The sequence below is a fragment of the Marmota monax genome, unplaced genomic scaffold (genome assembly GCF_021218885.2).
Source record: "Marmota monax isolate L192 unplaced genomic scaffold, Marmota_monax_Labrador192_F-V1.1 WCK01_AAM20220418_F8-fsc00110, whole genome shotgun sequence".
Taxonomy (NCBI): Eukaryota; Metazoa; Chordata; class Mammalia; order Rodentia; family Sciuridae; genus Marmota; species Marmota monax.
In genome coordinates, this window is record NW_026694633.1 from 2,207,859 (window position 1) to 2,228,000 (window position 20,142).

General features: G+C 35.2%; 1 protein-coding gene across 12 annotated transcripts in view; it reads left to right on the plus strand.

Annotated features, from left to right (window-relative positions):
* The window catches only part of LOC124078218 (multiple epidermal growth factor-like domains protein 6), a 623,764-nt gene that overhangs the window by 453,201 nt on the left and 150,421 nt on the right, over positions 1 to 20,142 (plus strand). For all 12 annotated transcript variants that reach the window (XM_058572254.1, XM_058572255.1, XM_058572251.1 and 9 more), the window contains one exon: positions 1,545 to 1,667. In XM_058572254.1, the coding sequence (XP_058428237.1) occupies positions 1,545 to 1,667 (123 nt within the window). The remainder of the gene's footprint in view (positions 1 to 1,544; positions 1,668 to 20,142) is intronic.

The following is a 20,142-nucleotide window of genomic DNA, read 5'->3' on the forward strand; positions in this document are numbered from 1 at the left end:
AAAAGACCTAGAGGTTTGGTTATCATAGACTCAAAATGTAATAAAAATTCTAGTTCTTTGAAAAGTCAGTAATTCTCATATCTAAAATAAAATTTCTTTAAAATATCAGGGATTACTCCAAACTAAATTATTTTTGAAGGAAAATACTAAATTGTGCAAGATATAGTGATCTCCTGGTCTTAAAGTGTAGGACTTAATATGTTCTTCTTAATTCTTTCTTTTTATATTAAAAAAAAAAACAACAAAAAGCAATGCCAGGTAAAAGAAAGCTCTTTTGTTTCCCTTCACTCATATCTTGCATCTTTATTTTAATATAAAACATTCATTACATATCATGAGATCTTTGCATGTCAGTTATTGTGAGTCATTGCAATAGTATTCATCCTCCATGTTGATGTCTTCTTGAATAAGGAACTTGCCTTGTGGAATGAATGTCACTCAATGTATTTTATCCTGATAATTGTCTTGTACCATGATTTATATTTTGGTGAAGAATATTCACACCCAACATTCTTTGCTGCAAAATCTGGGATGAAGAGCAGGAAAAATGAGGACATTCTCTGCATGAGACTTGTACTTCCCCAGGCTAAATCTCCACCCTGTACTGGAAGATGATTTTTTTCTTTGGAACTTGCCAGACATAGATTTTTATTTTTTTAAATTCTGAAACAAGAACATTTAGAAGTTCTTCGTCCTCTGATTACCTGAAAATCCCTCCATAGCCTTATGCTTTATGGATATTTTCTTTTTATGATTATATATGTATTTTATATGATTATATATATATATATATATATATATATATATATATATATACTGATTACACAGTGCACAAGGAACTACAGGTTCACAGAGATGAACTGATTTTTTCCTAATGAAAAATTAATATTATATCATAAAATATCATAAGTCTTGACCTCTACCCGGTTTTTCTAAAAATAAAGTAACCTTTCATATCAACATGGTGATTCAGAAAATGGCAGCTTGAATGAGAAGGAAGAAGCTGAATCAGTGGAACAAATGTGTTGATATGTTTTTAAGGACACCAAACCATGGTTTTATTTGAATTTATCTGTCTTTGCCCTGACGTCTACTGCAGCATATGAGAAGGAGATTCAAGGTCTTAACTCCATTACTGGTTTTATTCAACAGTGTCAGACCAATAATAGGTGTTTATCTACTAGTTTGTGCTGCTCCAGATAGAGTAGCTCATTGTAATTCTTCTCTCCAGTTTTTCTTCCACAAGGAAATATCTATATATCTTGGACCTGTCTAATTATCTACTGTGTGAAGAATAGAAAACTGTGAGACAATTCCTAGGCTCATTGTTTCTGGGCTTCAAAAAGCTCAATAAAGTTTCTACCTACATTTTCTTGTTTACATAGTAGAGCAAAGTGGATCAAACAGGTAAAGATTTGTGGCAACAGAGATGTTGCCTTTGTACAATATAACACATACTGTGTATCACAGAAATATTGTGCCACTTCTCCGAAGCTGACATTGGAATGACATTGTAATCCTGGCCATCTGTCTTCCTCCTCTAGATGTCGATGAATGTGCGGTGGTGAATGGAGGCTGCCAGCAGCGCTGTATTAACACTCTGGGCACCTTCCACTGTGAATGTGATACGGGATACAGACTCCATGCTGATGCACGCACCTGCATAAGTGAGTAAATATTAGAACCAGCTTGAAGCCATTTTCAATGAAAATCGACCTGCCCATGTGGGGACAGAAAGAAAAGGTTTTCCTATTGTGGAAATATCTATAGAAGCTGATAGTTCTCAAGCACAATTCTGTCCTGTAGAATAAAAAAAAATGCTATTAAAAGACTGAAAGAAAAGAAACATGGGGAAAGAAATATAGAAATTAACATTCAAAAGCAAAGCTTGAATCTCTAAATGTGGGAGTATTTCCATAGCATATAATTTCTGTTGTATTCAGAGAAGTATAATTTGTTGGTTATTGCTTATGTACAGCAAGTACAGCACAGAGCCACAATGAAGTGAGGATGCTGAGCCGTTGTAATTATTAGCTATAAGTTTCTCATTTCAACCGGGGCTTAGAACCGGATTCAAAATCAGAGTCATGATTAAAATTCAGTCCTCATAAATATTATAACAGATTATATGTCGAAGACCTTAGGGTTACTCAAGCACAATTAAAACTGCACACATTGAATCTACATTATAATATATTTATTTGCATCACACTGTTCCTAAATATAACTTTTGTGTGATGGGATTATTACTTTTTATCTTCTTTGTATGTTTCTAAATTTTTATGAATTTCTTAAAATGAGTGTATACTACTTCTATAAAGAGAAGAAATAGAATAAATTTTAATAACAGTCCTAGACTTACAATGTGTAAATGTTCCTTGTTGTTTTCACTGAAGTCATGTACATAAATGTATTTTTTAATTAAGTCATGATCCTAAGATGATGTAATGGTATATTACACTTTTAAATCCAGAGGCCCTTTAAAACTAGCCATCACTTTAAAAAGTAGCACTTAGTGTAACTGGCTTTATTTAGATAGAATGTGTTAACTAGTCCACCCACCCAAGATTATAGGCATCTTATAATTTATTCTACACAAAACTTGTAATAGAAGTCAGTCAGTTTCCCCTAGTTTCTTAACATTTTCTCCTTCTTTCTATATTTTATTATGTATTATATGAAGTAAGAGAAGACCAAGGTAAACAGGTGAAGACATCCTGGTCATAAATCTGATTTTGGTATGAGAAACAAGTTATGAAAGTATGTTAGCAAAAAAAAAATACTTCTCCTAAGTCAAGGTCAAGTAATTGTACTAATATCTAGGGAGCCCAATATCATAATGATTCTATCTACTGCAAACACAAGCTGTGGAACAGAGCACATGCACATTTATTTAATCAAAACACCCTCTTCTTTTGGCAGGATTAATAGTCTTAGCAATGAGATTCCTTTTCCCAGCCCCAATCCTAACCTTGTAAGTCTTCCACTGGTAGCATCCTTAAGCTGCCTCTATCAATTCTCTGAGTCACAAAATATTTAGCAGCAGCAGGATTATTGATACTTGCAGATGAGGTATTTATCAGTAAAAGCTAAGCTGGTGAATTTTTGTATCTGATATTCAAAATATTTTGCAAAGTAGTGATTTATATGAATCAATGATATCTGGTCTTTGTGATAAGGCAAAATAAACACTCTAGTTACCAATTAAATTGTGTTTACAAGAATAATTACTTCTCTAAACCCTGGAAGTTATTAGCTATTTCTGAGTAAAATCATTAAGCTCTCTTTATTCCTTACCATCACTGCCCTTGAATTTTCCAATTTTTGTTTTAATGACATCAGGTCAAAAGTTGAGTTGGATAAGGATGTTATGGTTTATCTTTATATTCCCATTTCTTAAAAGCCAATTCTTATTGTGTGTGTACATGGACACTATGATAATAGCTTATTTGCAACTCCATAAACTGATTTCTTTATGCAGAATTTCAACATAGTATGCAAATTAAATTGATTCAAGTATATATATATGATGAGTAAATTAAGCTAATGATAAGTAGGAAATTCATGAGTGTAATTATTTCAAAGACTTTAACTCCTTGGATTCCATTCCACAGGAAGTACTGGACTTAAAACCCAGCTCTTGACCTTCATGAAAAATTTTATACTATTGTCACATGCACACATAGAAGTATTTGTTTCAAAAGTCCTCTCAAGAGACACATCTGACACAGTTTATAATTACCTCAGTCTTGTTAAAAGGAGTTCAAGAAGAATTTCAGCACTTTGTATTCAAAGTTTAATAATATGACCTTGAGGGCAACTGTTTGTTTGTTTATTTATTTTAAAAGAAAGGCTTTACTATAGAGAACTAAGTGTTACATTAGTCTATTTTGGATTAGATTGTAGGAAGGTTCAGTTATTTTTTTAATACGGGAAAACTGAATTGTCTCACTTTTCCTTTGGGATATTTTAATCGACAGAAAACTGAGAACAATGGTTGATGTGTATTAGGAGATTATGTTAGAAATTTGTTATGACCAATGGTAGAGTCACAGAAGAGAAGATGGAGCTATGAAAATTTATGATTTTGGCCTTGTGGTCTCAGTTTCATATAACAAATTTATCTGCAAAGTTTTGGAATGCATGTAATTTTTTGGAGGGAAGGGCTTATAATTTCTCTAAGATTCTTAAGTCTGTGGTACCCCCAAATATCCCATAAATCCTTTTGTCTTTTTGAAGGCACTTCTTAAAAAGACATGTACATGGGAGAGTCTCATGACACTTACCTTATGACACTGACTTATGATACTGCCATGTGGACTGAGGCCAAGTTGTCAGTGACTACTTCTGCCTACATTCAATAAGATTTCAGGCCAAAGGCCTCCATTCCTGCCCTTGAATAGCATGGCACCTGGCTCACTATCATGGTCCTGAAAGGCAGCATCAGGAAAGCTAGTCGGAGGAGATGTCCCTCAGGTGAGGAGCATCACAGCAAGTGAAAACAATTGGCATTGGTTGGTGGCACAGCGCAAGCGCAGCATAGGGAAGCAGACAAGTGGAACCCCCGCCAGATTTTCAATGTTCTGCCTTAACACGGATGTTACCAAGATTAACAGTTGGAGATCAACAACTTAAAAAAGGAAAACTAGCCTGGGTGTAGTGGTGCATGCCTGTAACCCAAGCTACGCAAGAGGCTAAGGCAGAAGAGTTGAAAGTTTGAGGCCAGCCTAAGTAATTTAGCTAGACCCTGTCTTAAGTTAAAATAAAAAGGATTGGGGATATAGCTCAGTGGTAGAGTACTTGCCTAACCTGTGAAAGGCTTGAGTTCAATACCTAGTACTGCAATTAACAACAAACAAAAACTACATTTTAGCAATCTTTAGAAAGTCAGAGATGTTTATGTTCATATCATTTGCCCATTCAATCTCATCCATGTAGATTAGGGACAATGGTACAGTGGAATTCGAATTGGCAAGTGAATTCCAGAAAGTCATTGAGTCTCTCTACATCCCACTTTCCCTGTGTGTAAAATGTAGAAATCAGATAAAGTATTCTTAAAATTACTTCCAATCTGAAGTGTTGTAATTTTACAGAATTTTCAAAATCACTAAATCATTACATAGCATCTACTAAGTAAAGCTATTGGATTGTGCATAATAACTCTCTTATAGAGCTGTAATTAAATTTGAAAAAAAAAGTTTAAAGAACTAAGACTTTACAAAGATCAAGCATAGAAACAGAGTGAAGATTCCATGATCTAGTTTATTTTTAAAAAGTGAGAAGCTGACATTCCAATTTAATAAAAATCAGTGGGTAAGAAACGTTTTATTGAAAAAAAAATATTCAGTGGGTGGTGCTTTTGCACTGTTTTCCATATCATAGAAGCATATCTAGAAGGAATTCAAGGAATAATCCAGCCCCAACTCCTTTCTTAGAGATAAGAAGACTCAGAGCCAAAGAGATAAGGAACTTTCACTCTGAGAAAGAAAAACAGTTTCAGGAAAACCTAGCTAATACCACTCCTGATCCAATGCCTTCAAATAATATCTGATATATATTTTTAAAGATAGACCAGGAAAATCATAAAGACACTACCAGATGAAATTCTCACATTCTGTTATAGAAAATGGAGCTAAAACTTAAAACAATATATTTTCACAATAGCTATCAATAACAGAAACTAACCTTATGTCATCAACCTATAAACTTATACTTAATATTTCTCTCCTATATTTTGGTAATAGGCTCCAAAATACCCTGGCTGCTCTCTGTTCTCTTAAGTCACTCTACTTTAATGACTTACTTTACTCTTAAATTACAATATATCTCACACTCCACCACCACCGTCTCTATCAAATGGTCCATGTTAAATGTCATCTGTCCTGTTAAGCTTTCTCTGAATACTCCAGCTGAAGATATTCTTTTTTTTCTTTAAGAAACACCATGTCATTTGTGTTGCTTTCATGACTATATAGATATATAACAATCTTGTGAAAGATGACCAGCTCAAATCTTCATTCAGAATCATGTCCTCCCTCTGATGTATTTGCTGAAATTGGCCTTCTCAGAGGGGTGAAATTATGAAATGATTGAATATTTTAATGCTTGCCTAGTTCTCTTTCCTCTCTTTCACACCTTTGGCACATAGGTCTATTAACACACGTTTTCACAAATAAACAAATGGAATCACTTATGTATACATAGAGAAAATTTAGGTAGAGGAGATTTTAATTACTTTCAATCTCTAACACAAGAATTCTTCATTTCCAGTTGCTTGGAATGGTCTTTTTTTTTTTTCCAGTGGCCCCTTTTTATTCTTACTAAATGAGAAGAAAAAATGAAAGGTTACCCAGAACTAAAATTTAAAGATTTTTCTGTGTTGGTAAGTATATAACATGGTGAAGTCAGTGTTATACTTTAATTACAAGTAAGCAGATGTTGGGTGGCAAGAAGGTATAACTGAGAAGGTTGATTAAAATAATGATATTCTCAGTGAAACTTGGAGCTTGAATAAATTTCCTTATATCAGATTTTCATGAGTTTTATATTTTAAGATAATGCTAACTTTAAAAATATAAAGCTGAGAAAACCATTAGAAGTGCTGGTCTTCACACAATGGATTCTTTTGTTTTTGCACTCAATATTGTCATCAATGATGTCTGAGTTTTATTTGATAAGAGGAGAAGAAGGTACTTTCGAGGAAATGCACGAGATTTCCCTCAAATTGGAGATGAAAAAGGTTAAAGACTTTCATTGTAACTACCTTTCAATTAGTTGCATTATTTATGAAGACAAATTAGAAACAGAATTCACTTCAGATGACAGCTGATGTCTTGAATAAGGCTATGTCAGGTTAAAAAATTTGTTTAGTTTGTCAGATTGATGGCATCTCTCTGTCATTATCAAATTCATCACCCTTGAAATATTAAGCATTTTTGTGTGGTAGATGGTTAAATTTAACTCTTGAAAACTGAATTTAAAGAACACTTCCCCTCTGCCCACCTTGTCCCCATTCTGTGGCTCTGTGGAAAATGATGAGCTTCTCAAATTTTCAAACAGAGTTTTGAATATTAAACTCAATTCAATAAACTTTTTTTATCCACTTGAATTTCAGGAACACACTTAGAATTTTCTCTTTTTTCCTTCAATTTTTCTACAGATTGTAGGCTCAGGAAGATAAGACTTGCAGTTTTAGATAGACATAGATTGAAGTTTGAATTCTGACTACATCAAGTAAGAATTATGTGATCTTGGCCCAGTTACTCAGTCCCTCCAATTTTCAGAGGCTATGTCATCTGTCTCTATATTTGTATCTTTAGCTAATAAAACCAGGAAAATAATTTACAATGTTCAGTATTATACATTGCACAAGAGCACATATCTTATAGAAGAACATCTTAACACACAGCAATGGTTACCCATGAGGCTGAGAGTAAATGAGAAATTTTTCCAAGGACCAGAGTGTGATGAGAAAGTCCCTTGAATGACTCACTGTGATAAATTCCACTCTCTGTACCCGAGGTTAGAGTAAACACAAAGAAGATAAAACAATGAAATTCTAGCACAATGGTCTTCATATTTGGTAAGTGCTTTTTCTTCTTTATCTCTCTGTGGGAAATATCTTAACATGCCACCCTTTGGGATAACTTTTAGGATTTTTTTTCTAGTTCCACTTATAAAATATTTAGAAAATATTTTATAGTACATATTATATCAAATAATAAAATCCTAATGTTAAGCAGTAATTAATTTTGGTTTCCTGTGTTTCTTCACTGACTTCATAATGCATTGTAGGATACCCACTGTGGGATTAACTCAAATGTGAAGAGATTAAAATAGTAACTGGCACACAATGAATGCCCAATAAATAGTGGCCTAGATCAATAATTTATAACCATGATGTATCTACTCCTACATTATTTTCCCACAATCAGAGCACTCATTCAATGCAGAGATACTGAGAATGGGAGATTCTTCGATATGTACAAATAAGAATCCTAGAGCTTTAAATTACACATTTATGAAAATATATCATGGCATTTAGGATTGTGAGAAAAAAAATAATGCTAATATGAGAGTGGTACATCTTGGGAATGATTTTCGCCTCCTCTTTGGGATGATAATGTTAACTTCATCATGTAGTTTAAATATACACACACTGTGTGTAGCTTTGATCTAGCCAGTAGTCTCTATGTTGGGTGCAGTAACGAATGTGACAGTATAAATTAAATCCTTGATTCTTTTCCTGACACTGAGCAAGCACTCAGTATACATCAGCTAATTCCTGCAGTTGGCCATAAATCATGGTACTAAACAAAATTATGGAGGGTCAGATGCCATAGGTACAAACTTGCTTTGGGGATCAGATAGCTTCCATTGTGCATCTTTGTTGGTAGGTACAATAGTAAGAATGTGTGTTCTCTCCAAATTCACATGTTGAAATCCTAATCCATCAATGATAGTATTAGGAGATAGGGCCTTTGGGGAAGTGATTCGATGATCAGGGTACAGCCCTTCTGAATGGGGTTAGTACTCTTATTTAAAGAGGCCCATGAGAATTTGTTTGCTCCTTCCACCACATGAGCATGCAGACAGAAGGCACAGTCTATAAAGAATTGGCCCTTACCAGACAATAATAATCAACTGGTGCCTTGATCTTGGACTTTCAGCCTCCAGAATTATGAGAAATAAGTTTTTTGTTATTTATGAGCTACCTAGTCTATGGTATTTTGTCATAGCTGCCCAATGGACTAAGACAATCGATTTTTAAAATATATATTCATCCTTTTAACACCTTCTCCATTTTTGCATTTTTATTTATTTTTTTTTTTTAGAGCAATGTTCACAACTATATTTTGACTATATGATGGAATTCTCCCATTCTCATTTATCAGGAGGTTGCAGATTTATACTCAATGTTTCCAAAAGCACTGGGGGCAGAGAGCATCAGGCAAGCTTATGCGTTTTTACAGGGCACAAAATGCAAAAAGACACTGAACATAAAATAGTACTTCCTGCCTCTCAAAAAATCAGGAGGAATAAGTGCTTGCAAATAACAGCTAGAAACAGAAAACTTAAATCCAAATCTAGTATCACTGTACAGCTTCCAGCTACTGAGAAAAAGAGACCACAGGGCTTCATACTTTGAATTTTCTGAAACAACAATCATAGAGACATTTTTTTTGGTGGGTTGGGAGAATTTAGTGATTTCATAACCTATGTCTTTTATTTTACAGAGAAAACAAATCCTTAGCCAAGGGGCTTCCAAAATTGTAATTCCCCCCAGAAACCCAAGAATTAACCCTCATCTCTGTCTGCTTTGCTCTTACGTCAGAAGAAAAAGGTGCTCAACTGTGTTTTAAAACTAATTTCCTCATATCTGAGAACCCATCCTGACATCCTCCTTAGAATCTTCTCTCTCCTCTTTTACCAGCTTCTTTCTCTCCATGTTAAAAAAAAAAAAACTCCTCCCTAAAACATTTGCCATGGTTATTAATAAATAATTCACTGTTAAGTTCAAGGAACACTTTTAATTCCTTATTTTGCTTAATATCTTGAAAGTAATTACCTTTCCTTCCTTCTTGATTTCTCTTCTCTTGGATTGTAGGTCACAATTTTCACTTGATTCTCTTCCCTAGAATGATTCCATAACTTCTTTCATGGAGTCTTTTATTTCTATCCACCATGAAAGTCCTCATGATCTTCAGAGTTCAAATTTTGTCACTTTCTTCTTTGCCAACTGTGATTGTTTCCACTTACAATGTTTTACCTACCTCAATTAGTTAGAGGGGAATGATGCCCAAGTCAGTATCCCTAGAGGAGCTCACTCGCCTTGTTACCTCCACCCATAGATTTGGCTACTGCCTGAGTCCCTTTCTCCTAGAGGATGTCCCCTTGCATTACCAGTAGGGTGGGTCTAAGACTGAGTCTTCCTTCCCCACCCAACCAACTCTTCCCTTGTATTCAGCTTTTTGAGAGTCAGGACTTTAGGTCACCCTTTCTCCAGGCCAGGATAGCATAGCCTATTCATGGCTTCCTGTCTCTGATTCTACACATCTAATTCCCCAGTAATGCAAATGGGCACCACCACCATAGCATTCCTCCACTATGACTGCTCTAATTAAGGCCCTTATAATTTCAGAAAGGTTTTTGCAATTTATCTGAACTGCTATCCAGTATACATGTCCCTTTTAATCCATTATCTTAAGTACTGCCAGAGCAATCCTTTTAACATCTAATTTAAAAATTAAGCCAAGCACCATGATACACACCTATAATCCCAGCTACTGGGGAAGCTGAGGCAGGAGGATCTCAAGTCTGAGGCCAGCCTCAGCCACTTAGGGAGAGTCTGTCTCAAAAATAATAAATAAATAAATAAATAAATAAATAAATAAATAAAATTAAAAAGGCTGCGGATGTAGCTCAACGGTAGAATATCCCTGGGTTCAATCCCCGGTACCACAAATATAAATAAATAAGTAGGTAGATAAAAATTTATTTTGCCATGCTTAAAACCCCTTTTCATTTCTACCTAGTGTTCAGAATTAATCCCATGCCCTGCAGTGGCTTAAGAGATGCTTTGAGGCTGGGGTTGAGGCTCAGAGGGAGAGCACTCACCTAGCACTTGTAAGGCATTGGGTTTGATCCTCAGCACCACATAAAAATGAATAAATAAAATAAGGATATTGTGTCCAACTATGACTAAAAAAAATTTTTTTTTAAAAAGAGATACTTCAGGCTTTGACTTCTATTTACTAATGTCTTGCCTCATATTTCTACTGTATGCTTCAGACTCCAGCATCAGACACAAAGAAAAGTTGCAATTCCCTAATTGACCCAGGAAGATCCCATCTTATTCCTTTCCCTTAGTGTTCTATCTGCCACACTCCCCCTGCCTCGGTGCCTGCTTCTCCCTTAGTTTGGATGCATGACAACACTTCTCCTCTTCTCCTCATGTTCTCCTCTTCTCTACCTTGTTTTTAAATTATTATTTTAGTTTTGTTTGTCTGCCCTTAGTTTAAAGTCACTTCCTCTATGAAGACTCTATGAAGACTCCCATATTCATAAAGCAAATACAACACGTCAGCAGTTTAAAGATTCTTCTGATGGCAGGACATAACCTAAAGACACTCAGTTAAATGAAACTCAGAACTTGTTACCTACAGCCTTGAATGAGAGAGCACTGATGAGCAGGGCTGCACTCTGGGTTGTCCCTGGGCAGGGTAACAGCAAGTTGAAAAGGTAGAGAACTGCTTGCATATGTAAGCAGGGTGCTGATAGGCTAGGTCTCCTCATCTTCATGCAGACTAGTTATTTTGAAAAATTCTACAAATCAAAGGAAGAAGGGGCTACTCTTGGGTATTAAGTGTCTGGGGGACCCTGACATTTAGACTTGTAATTGGACATATGCATTATAACCCAGAAATATTACAGCCTAATAGGAGAAGTATCCAACCTACAGGCTTAGCTAACTCCTGTGAAGGGGAACCAAGAGATTTCAGTCATGTTTTCAAAACTGGGTCAAGATTGGACTTCTAAAGTGTTGTTTTATACTATCACATAGAACAAGAGCACTACTCTAACATGGAACCTCTCACAACAAACTCTAAAGGGTTCACTTGTTTGTCTATCCCACTGATATTACTTCTGTGTCCTCAGTTTCTAGTATGTGCCTGAAATAAAGTGTTTAATGTTATTTCATGACTCTGTATGAATTCAGTGTTCAAAATATAAAGATCCTTGCCATAAGTTATGCTTTGTTTAGAAGTAGGAACATTTTGTCTCCCTCATGATCATCTCTTCTTAATTAGATAAGAATAATTTTATAATGCATGACTTTGACTCCTAGGAAACCCGACACTAAGTTGAAGGTTTAATTGCAGGGACCCTATTTAACCTATATTCTTAATTTAGCTTTCTCTACCCTACTTCATAACATGGTGCTTATTTTCTGCAACCATTATTTTTGTACTTTTTTTCCCTCTACTTTTAAACCTTAGTGTTAGTAGTTCTATTATAAATGTGTTTTACTCCGTTCACTACCTCAAATCATCTTAGGAAGTCAGCAAAATGTAAATGTAATTTTAAAATACTAAATCTAAGCCTACGTTTGTTACCTGGATCCTCACAAAAATGAATGAGTGACATCATGGACAATATTTTAAAACCCAGCTGTACCAGCGATATGAACCTGTCATTCAGCTGGATGGTGTGTATATTGGTCCTCTAAAATCCTGGATATTGCTGCCTTTGCCAGGACAAGTGAGGGAGAGCATGTCAGTAGGACAAGAACTGGCTCCACACCACAAGAGTGGGAAGGATACCTAGACAGACCTAGAGCCTGGTGTCCGGTGGCCACTTAATAAAGACATGTGTGGTTACCAATGATGGTCAACAGCAAGGCTTGATTTGAGTCTGAGCTGTCATTTCTAACCTCAGGACAAAGCAAGGAGTAAGAAACCAGACACAGGTGAAAGGGCTGAAGTCACCATCTAGAAAATCAGGCTGAATTATAAGCTGGTACATAGAAATTCTGAAAATGAGAGATGGAAATCTGAGGTGAAAGTATTGTTAAACAAGCAATGACCCAAGTTAGGGTTAAAATCCAAGTTAGGGTTAAAATTTGAGACAAAATAAGGAGGTATTCAGCAAATAAATTGTGAATTCTGACTCTGAAAGTTTTTCAGGAAACTTTCGTTCAGTAATCACAGAACAAGACTAACTACGGACCTGACCATCAAGACCTGTGTCTTCTGGCCCACAGGCTGGTGGGTGTGGGTGGAGCCAGGCTGCTGGGAGATGGAACCTTACCTAGGAAAGCAGCTCTCCTCAAGCATCAGTCCTGTGGCTTGCATGATATGAAGAAGCTGAGCAATCCTGGCATGGTGGTGCACACCTGTAATCCCAGCAACTTGGGAGGCTGAGACAGAAGGATTCCAAGTTTGAGGTCAGCCTTAGTGATTTAGTGAGACCCTAAGCAACCTACTGAGACCCTGTCTCACCAAGCGTGGTCTAGTACTCAGCTTCAGACATTTTAATGAAACTAGTAATTAATACTGGAATCCAGATAATTGTAGTTTGTAGGTCATTTTGGCCATGTGTGTTAGTAATAATAATTACTATGATTTAAAAATATTATGTCTAATCTTCTCAACAACCATAACAGGCAAAAGTTATTATCTTGAATTTTAAAGTACTGGAACTGGGGTTCTCAGAGGTGAGTATCATAGAAGTTTTGGAATCTCAGACTCAGGTTTACATCTCTACAGATTACCTCTTTTAGATCACCTTAGGGAAGTGAATGGAGATGTGCTTTACAACGTAAAAAGGGGAAGAAGGAGATGGGAGTATTGTTAAATACATCTGCCCTGTAATCTTTATAATGAATTCTCTCTTCCAGTCAATGCAGTATGGCAATTTAGAGTTTTATTTCATCTCAAGTTTTAGAGTTTAAGAAGATTCTCTATGTTCCCTCTTGGCAAGTACAAAGTTGACTCATTCCATAGACACACTTGGACTTCAGTGGGTTGGCCTTCTGTTTGTTCAAGTCAGGATCTTAAGCTTTCTCAACAGAATATCAACCTTGCCTCCCCAGTGTCTGGTGTCTAAATCTTATGGTTCTCACTTCAATCACCAAAGTAGAAATTCTGTGCTCTAGTCCCATGTTGGAGGATTTGACTATGAATTGAATGGGATCCAGAATCCATCCAAATCTCCCCTAAGACATCTGATATAAAGAGTACACAGCAGAAAGCTCATAAGCCTTGGCACTAAGACGCTCTAAGTGAAAATCCCAGCTTTGTGCCTACAAGCTGTGTGGACGTGGACATGTTGTTGAATGATAACAATGTCTGATGTTTATGAAACACTTGTTAGCATGGGGCACAGTGTTAAGTACTTTACATCCACTGGTTCATCCAGTGTCTGGTGTGAAAAAACGCTCATAAAAATCCCTGTGAAGTAGGCACTATTGTTGTCCTGTTTCACTATTGTAAAAAATGAGACTTAGAAAGTTGAAGCAACTTGAAAAAGTCACCCTGTTGTAAGAAGGAGATCCAGTCCATGTTATTTGGGTATAGCTGACCCACTGAATCCAGTTGTACAAAATCAAACCAAAACTGTGTCTATACAAAAGTAAGGTGCTGGGGTTTTATTAAAGCTTTTTAAGGAAGGAGACGTCAGTAATTGAAATGTGAAGGGCTCACATCACAGTGTTTTATGGAAAATGGGTTAGTCACTTATGGGATTGAAAAACCTGGTAAAGAGATTATTGGGTAAAGAATGGATTGAAGAATCTGGAATTTTGGAATATTATGATAGTGAAGAAAATGAATGGCAGGAAGTAGTTGTCTTTTTTCCTATGGATTCTTAGTTGTATATATTTTATTTTACAAAATATAGTATCATACAAACTCCATAAAATTTTCTAGTTGGAGTTTTCACAAAGTTTTAAAATTAGCTTTATCAAAGTCAATATAATCATTTGAATATGCATTCTAAGTACATGGATTTGCATCAAGTTCTAAAACTTTGCTGGATTGTTTAATAATAACCCAATGTCTTGTAATAAAAAGAAGGGCATTCCATGACTTATTCTTGTTTGAACTGTTGGAAATTTGATTTGAAGGATTTATACTGTGTGGTTTCAAATTTACTAGAAACCTTCATCATGTTGGTCCCTACCAAATGAGATTCATAGATTATAAAACAATAGCATGAAGAATGCCATTCCTGTTCTGCTTTATAGTATCTCAGTGCCCGCACTCATTTATTTTAGAAGTGAATATAGTATATGACTCAAGCTTTTAATAATTGCAGTGGAATGGTTTGATTGATTTTCTGCCTCCAACATTTTCTATATTGCACATTGGAAAAAAATGTGCAAGATTTCAACATTTCTCCTGGATTCAGGGTACAAAAATGTAAATTTATTTTCATACCTCTCTGATTAATTAGTCCTCTTTCCTCTGTGGAGAATGTTCTGATTCTTACAACTCACATTTTTAAGTTCTTTAGTTTAGAAAACAGTCTAATTTCAACCTGGTCTTATTTCCAAAAGAAAATGATTTAATAATCTTCCTTATTTCTCATTATAACTTTTATGAGACCCTGTGGTGTAAGAACTACACTATTTCATCTCTTAGTATATCCATGAGACCAGTGAAGGTTTTGCTAAGTGCCATATCACATACATATCAGAACAATGGATTAAAACTAGGAAGAAAAAATTGTATATTAAACCTCTATAGCCCCACTCAGAATGTTGAAACAGACTGTCCTGCCTTTGTTACACAGTTGATTAAGCCCATGGTACAAGGAATTTAAACTTGTATGGAATCATTGAACTACAAAATTTAAGATGTGGAAGAATAGGTTTCCTTCATTCCAGTGATTGACATATTTGCTAACCCTTCTCCTTGTAGCAAGCATAAATTAATAAGTGCAGAATCTCAAATTCAGTAGGATACATCTTGCATTTGAAGCAAAAATTAGGAGATCAAGAATAATTGATATTCCATGTGACCCATTAAAACAGGTCTCATTTAATGCAATACAGATTAAAATTGTATCTCTTTTAAGTAGGCTAACCTGAATGTGGGCACCCTTTTTTTTTGCACTTTACAGAAAAACTGAGCAATTCCCTCAACCATCCCGATCAGAGGACCTTGAACCAAGAGCACATGTTTAATGATGCCCGGACTAGCTATTGATTAAACACTGACAATGTTCAGAGGAATTGAGAATCAAAAAGCCTCCCCCATGGCCAGCTCTGCCATGCTCACTTCTTAATAGATGGCAAAGGAGGATTCTAAATGAGATCTGCTGCCCTGCTCATCCTCAGAACTCCACAGGCAGTGGGATTAATTTCTGCTTTGCAGTCCTTTGGAACTACCATGTCTAAAATGTCCATCATTCTCCAGAATCGAATACAGATGGTCCTCCTTTTCTATTTTTTTTTATTCTTCCTTTTAGAAGAAAAAACATTTTATATGAATTCAACGTATAAAATGATATCATTCCAAGTATAGAATGAATTAATATGTAAAAAAATTAAAAGGATGCTAATTTAGGCTACATAATTCAGGATAAATAATCATCCCCTCTGAACAATAAAATAAACAATAACAACAAAATGGCCCAAAGAACATGCAGAACAAAAGAAAATAAAAAAGAGACAAAGGTTTCAGAGATAGGACTAATATTCTCACTGCATTGCTCTGAGGAGTTAGTTACTACCAGAGGCTCAGGTATTTTTAGGATACTCTTTTTGTCTTCATAGAGGAGTGTGACCCTGAACTGTGAAGTAAGGCTGTTTTTACATGTTTAAAAAAAATAATGTGATTTCCAACAGTGGAACCACCCAGCTGTTTTACCTTCAACAAACATTGATGGAACACCTAGAGGGTGTCAGGCACATTGCTTGTCTCTTTCTCTTTTAGTTATTTAATCCCTTCAACAATCCTGCCAAATACTCATTATAATCTTTTTAAAGATGTGAAAACTGAAGCTTACAGGAATTAAATAAATCCCCTATTATCAAACAATCAGCAAATAGGTGAGAACAAAGTTATGCTGCTAGGAACTGTCAGAGCAAGGATTAAAACCCAGATATTTTAATTAATAGTCTATTGAGCTAATTACCATATAATACCTTTCTTAGTTTAATAATACACACTTAATGAAAGGTTTTGTGAAAAGCTCAGATTTTTTTTGTTATACGTTATTTGACTACTTCATTTGTTTTTTATCCAAAAGTTTATATCCTTAGTGTTCAAAAAAATTGGAAGTACAAAATAATGTAAATAAGGAAAGAATAAAGCAACCATAATCTCACCACTCAAGGGTAACCATTGTTAACATTTGGACTTATTTCATCCCAATCTATTTTATATGTATTTTTTCCTTTATAATCGAGAGCATGCTATTTTTCGTTATATATTTATATTTTAAAAAGCACTAGAACACATACACACCCATCCCGATATTTATTAAGTTAAAATGTTTGTTAACTTCATTTTAATGGTGGCAAATACTTTTCAGTACATATGGATATAAACATATATATTGTGATTTTTCTCTTCCAACTAATAGGCTGATATTAATATATATTTGAATAAGTGGTTTCCTAGAAATTCTGTTGTTTTCTTTGTCAGATTTCTATCATGGGGATTAAATAAAAGTAGTTAAAACACTGGTTATTTTAAAAAATTCTTGATTCCATTTGTTAAACTGTTTCCCAAATTTTAATGCAACTTACTGATTCATTACCACTCAGTTAATAGTTCCCGTCTTAATATCATTGACATTGAATTTTACTTTCCTTTTTATTCTTCACTAATTTGCTAAGTAAAATTTGATATTTTTCACCTTTTTTATTAAATTTTACTTTGCCTATTGTGAATTTCATCTTAAAATATCATATGCATAGATTGTCTTATAAAGCAAGCATAATTTTTTGTCATCCTTGTTATAAATGTTGCCATAGTTAACTATTTTAATAGCACAGTGTATTTAAGATATAATTTCAGCATAAAAGCAAGATATATACACACATACACATGTTGTGTACCTATATTCAGATATATATGTGAATGAAAAGATATATATATAAAGTTACAAATCATCAACCTCATCACCAGTTAACTATTGTCTTTTCACTTACGTACTGGGGCCTGGATAGATCTTTGGGACAAATGTAAAGATAAATCTAATAAATATACTATGTACCTATTGTGTTTTTACAGTCTATATATTTATCTAAATGTTGTGAGAATAAAAGCTTAATATAAAGTTTGAGAATTTATTTGAGCCAGAAATAATTCATGAATCAAGAAACATCAAACTGAAAGGAGATGGGGTGCATTCTAGGAGCATGAGCAGTCAGCTTTTATAGGCTGAACATGAAGCAAAGTGGAGAAATGGCTTGACTGTGACATCCAGGCCTCCCCCCCTCTTTGGATGTGGTTCAGTGGGAAGTAGCTATATAGCTAATCAGATCTAGTTGGGTAAGGCTCAGGGTTCTTTTGCTTTTTTTTTTTTTTGCTTTGTTTTAGTCAATTACAAAATAATTGTAAAATTGTCCAAGTTTAGTTTTGATTTCTTCACATAAGAGATCTAAGTGAAACAACCTCAGGGTAATGGCTTCATTGTTTTTTGTTTTGTTTTGTTTTATCTAGCTCCTAGCTAGCTGTCATCAACCAATCTTCTTTACGGCTTTAGAAGCTTTTGAACTAGGGCTGCCTTCCCTCTTTCCTTAGCAGATGAAACAGTACCTCCCTTCTCTGGATTGTAATTAAATGGGAAATAGAAGACTCCAAGGGAAACTCATCAAAGGGATCCAGTCCCCTGTCCCAACAAGACCACATTTCACAGTCCCTGACATAGCTGTCCTGGGTGTGAGATTCTTCCCAGGGTCCCAGGGCTGGTAAACACAGAGACAACCAAATAACTCTTCAGATGGAAATAAATTCTGAATTCTTATATGGTTTTATTCAAGGCAAAAAAAAAGTAGGGCCCATGGTGACATCAATTTAAATTTTTATTTTTAAATGTTGGGACATTAGTAGGTAGTCATTTCCTTGATATTATGTAAAGAGGCATACATATTTAAAAGAGCCTAAAAACATCCATTTAAAGAGGAAGTTCTTAGGACAACAGTTACACAAGTGTGGTTATTAACTTTCAAAAAGGACTAAGTGATGTGGAATTTCCTATCATTACTGCAGCTAGGAAAACAATTTCTTAAGAGCAGACACAAAAGTCTTGACACAGTGTCCTCAGTCTGCCAGTCATCTGCTTCCTACAAGGAGAAAAGACAGCAGATTTGGAGTCTTGAGTGTAAGTGAATACATACTTCTTTTCCTTTCCTAACAGAAATGAAATCATACTTTATATGAATTTTAGAGACTTTTAAATATATATATTCTCACCCATGTATATTTTATAAAATCATTTTAATAAGTATTATTTTATGATATTTAATTTATTAATGATTTAGCTCCTTATGGATTTTATTCTGTTTTCTCTCTCTTCTTTATGTATTGAACACTGCCATATGAGTACATGTGTAGCCAAATCTTTAAATCTCTCCAGGGTTATTCCCTTAAAATAAATCAGCACAAATAGAATTACTACCATAAAAGTGACGTTTATTATGAAATTTTTCTTCAGAAAGATATCAATTTAAATTTATATCTACAACACATTGGAAAAACTTAATTTTTTCATAATACCTACATAAAATTTATGTATTTTCTTTTGTTTTATCATTTCCCCTAATATGATAAGTGTCAAAGGCTGGATTCCTAGAATACAGACTGTAAGCCCTTTTGCATGAGGTTTATCGGGAACTATGCAAGTGAGGGATTGGGACCGGTATAAGGCACTGGGAGAAGTCAAATGGAAACACAATTTCAACTAGTGCTTTATCAATCTTTAGAGAGAACTCCAGAGCTGGGGTGTTTCTTCAACATCATCTTGCCTTAGCCAGGTGTATTGGCATTCTCCTGTAACCCCAGCCATTTAGGAGGCTGAGGAAGGAGGTTTGCAAGTTTGAGGCCAGATTCAGCAATTTAGAGAAGCCCTTAGCAATTTAGCATGACCCTGTCTCAAAATAAAATATTAAAAAAAAAAATACAAGGGCAGAGGATGTGGGTCAGTGCCCGTTGGGTTCAATCCCCAGTATCAAAAAAAAGAAAAGAAAAAAAAAATCATCTTGCCCAGGAAACTGCGATTTGAAACCCTTGTAACAACCTGAAGCCTGCAGTGGGATAGTTGTGACCTTGGATGAGGAGGCTCATTCACCTGAGGACAACTCATGGAGGATTTTGCCTGAAGCTGTGCTTACAATGCTAACCATTGAGGAATGTGTATTGTTCTGGGTGGTAAGCCAGAGCCTCTGCAATGGTCCACTTGCACAGTGCAGTAATTAGTGGAAATGGTTCCCCCAGGATTTTGGTTGGCTTCTTTTTCAGGATTTACAAGAGGAAGGTTAATGAAATGAACCATAGTCCCTGTTCCAGCAACTGATCTTGGGGTTGCATCTGAGACCACTTCTCCTTACAGTTCTAGAATTCTCTTACCCTACTTCCATTACGGACTATGGTTGATAAGGCTCTGTGGAAAAACAAACTCTGAGATGTG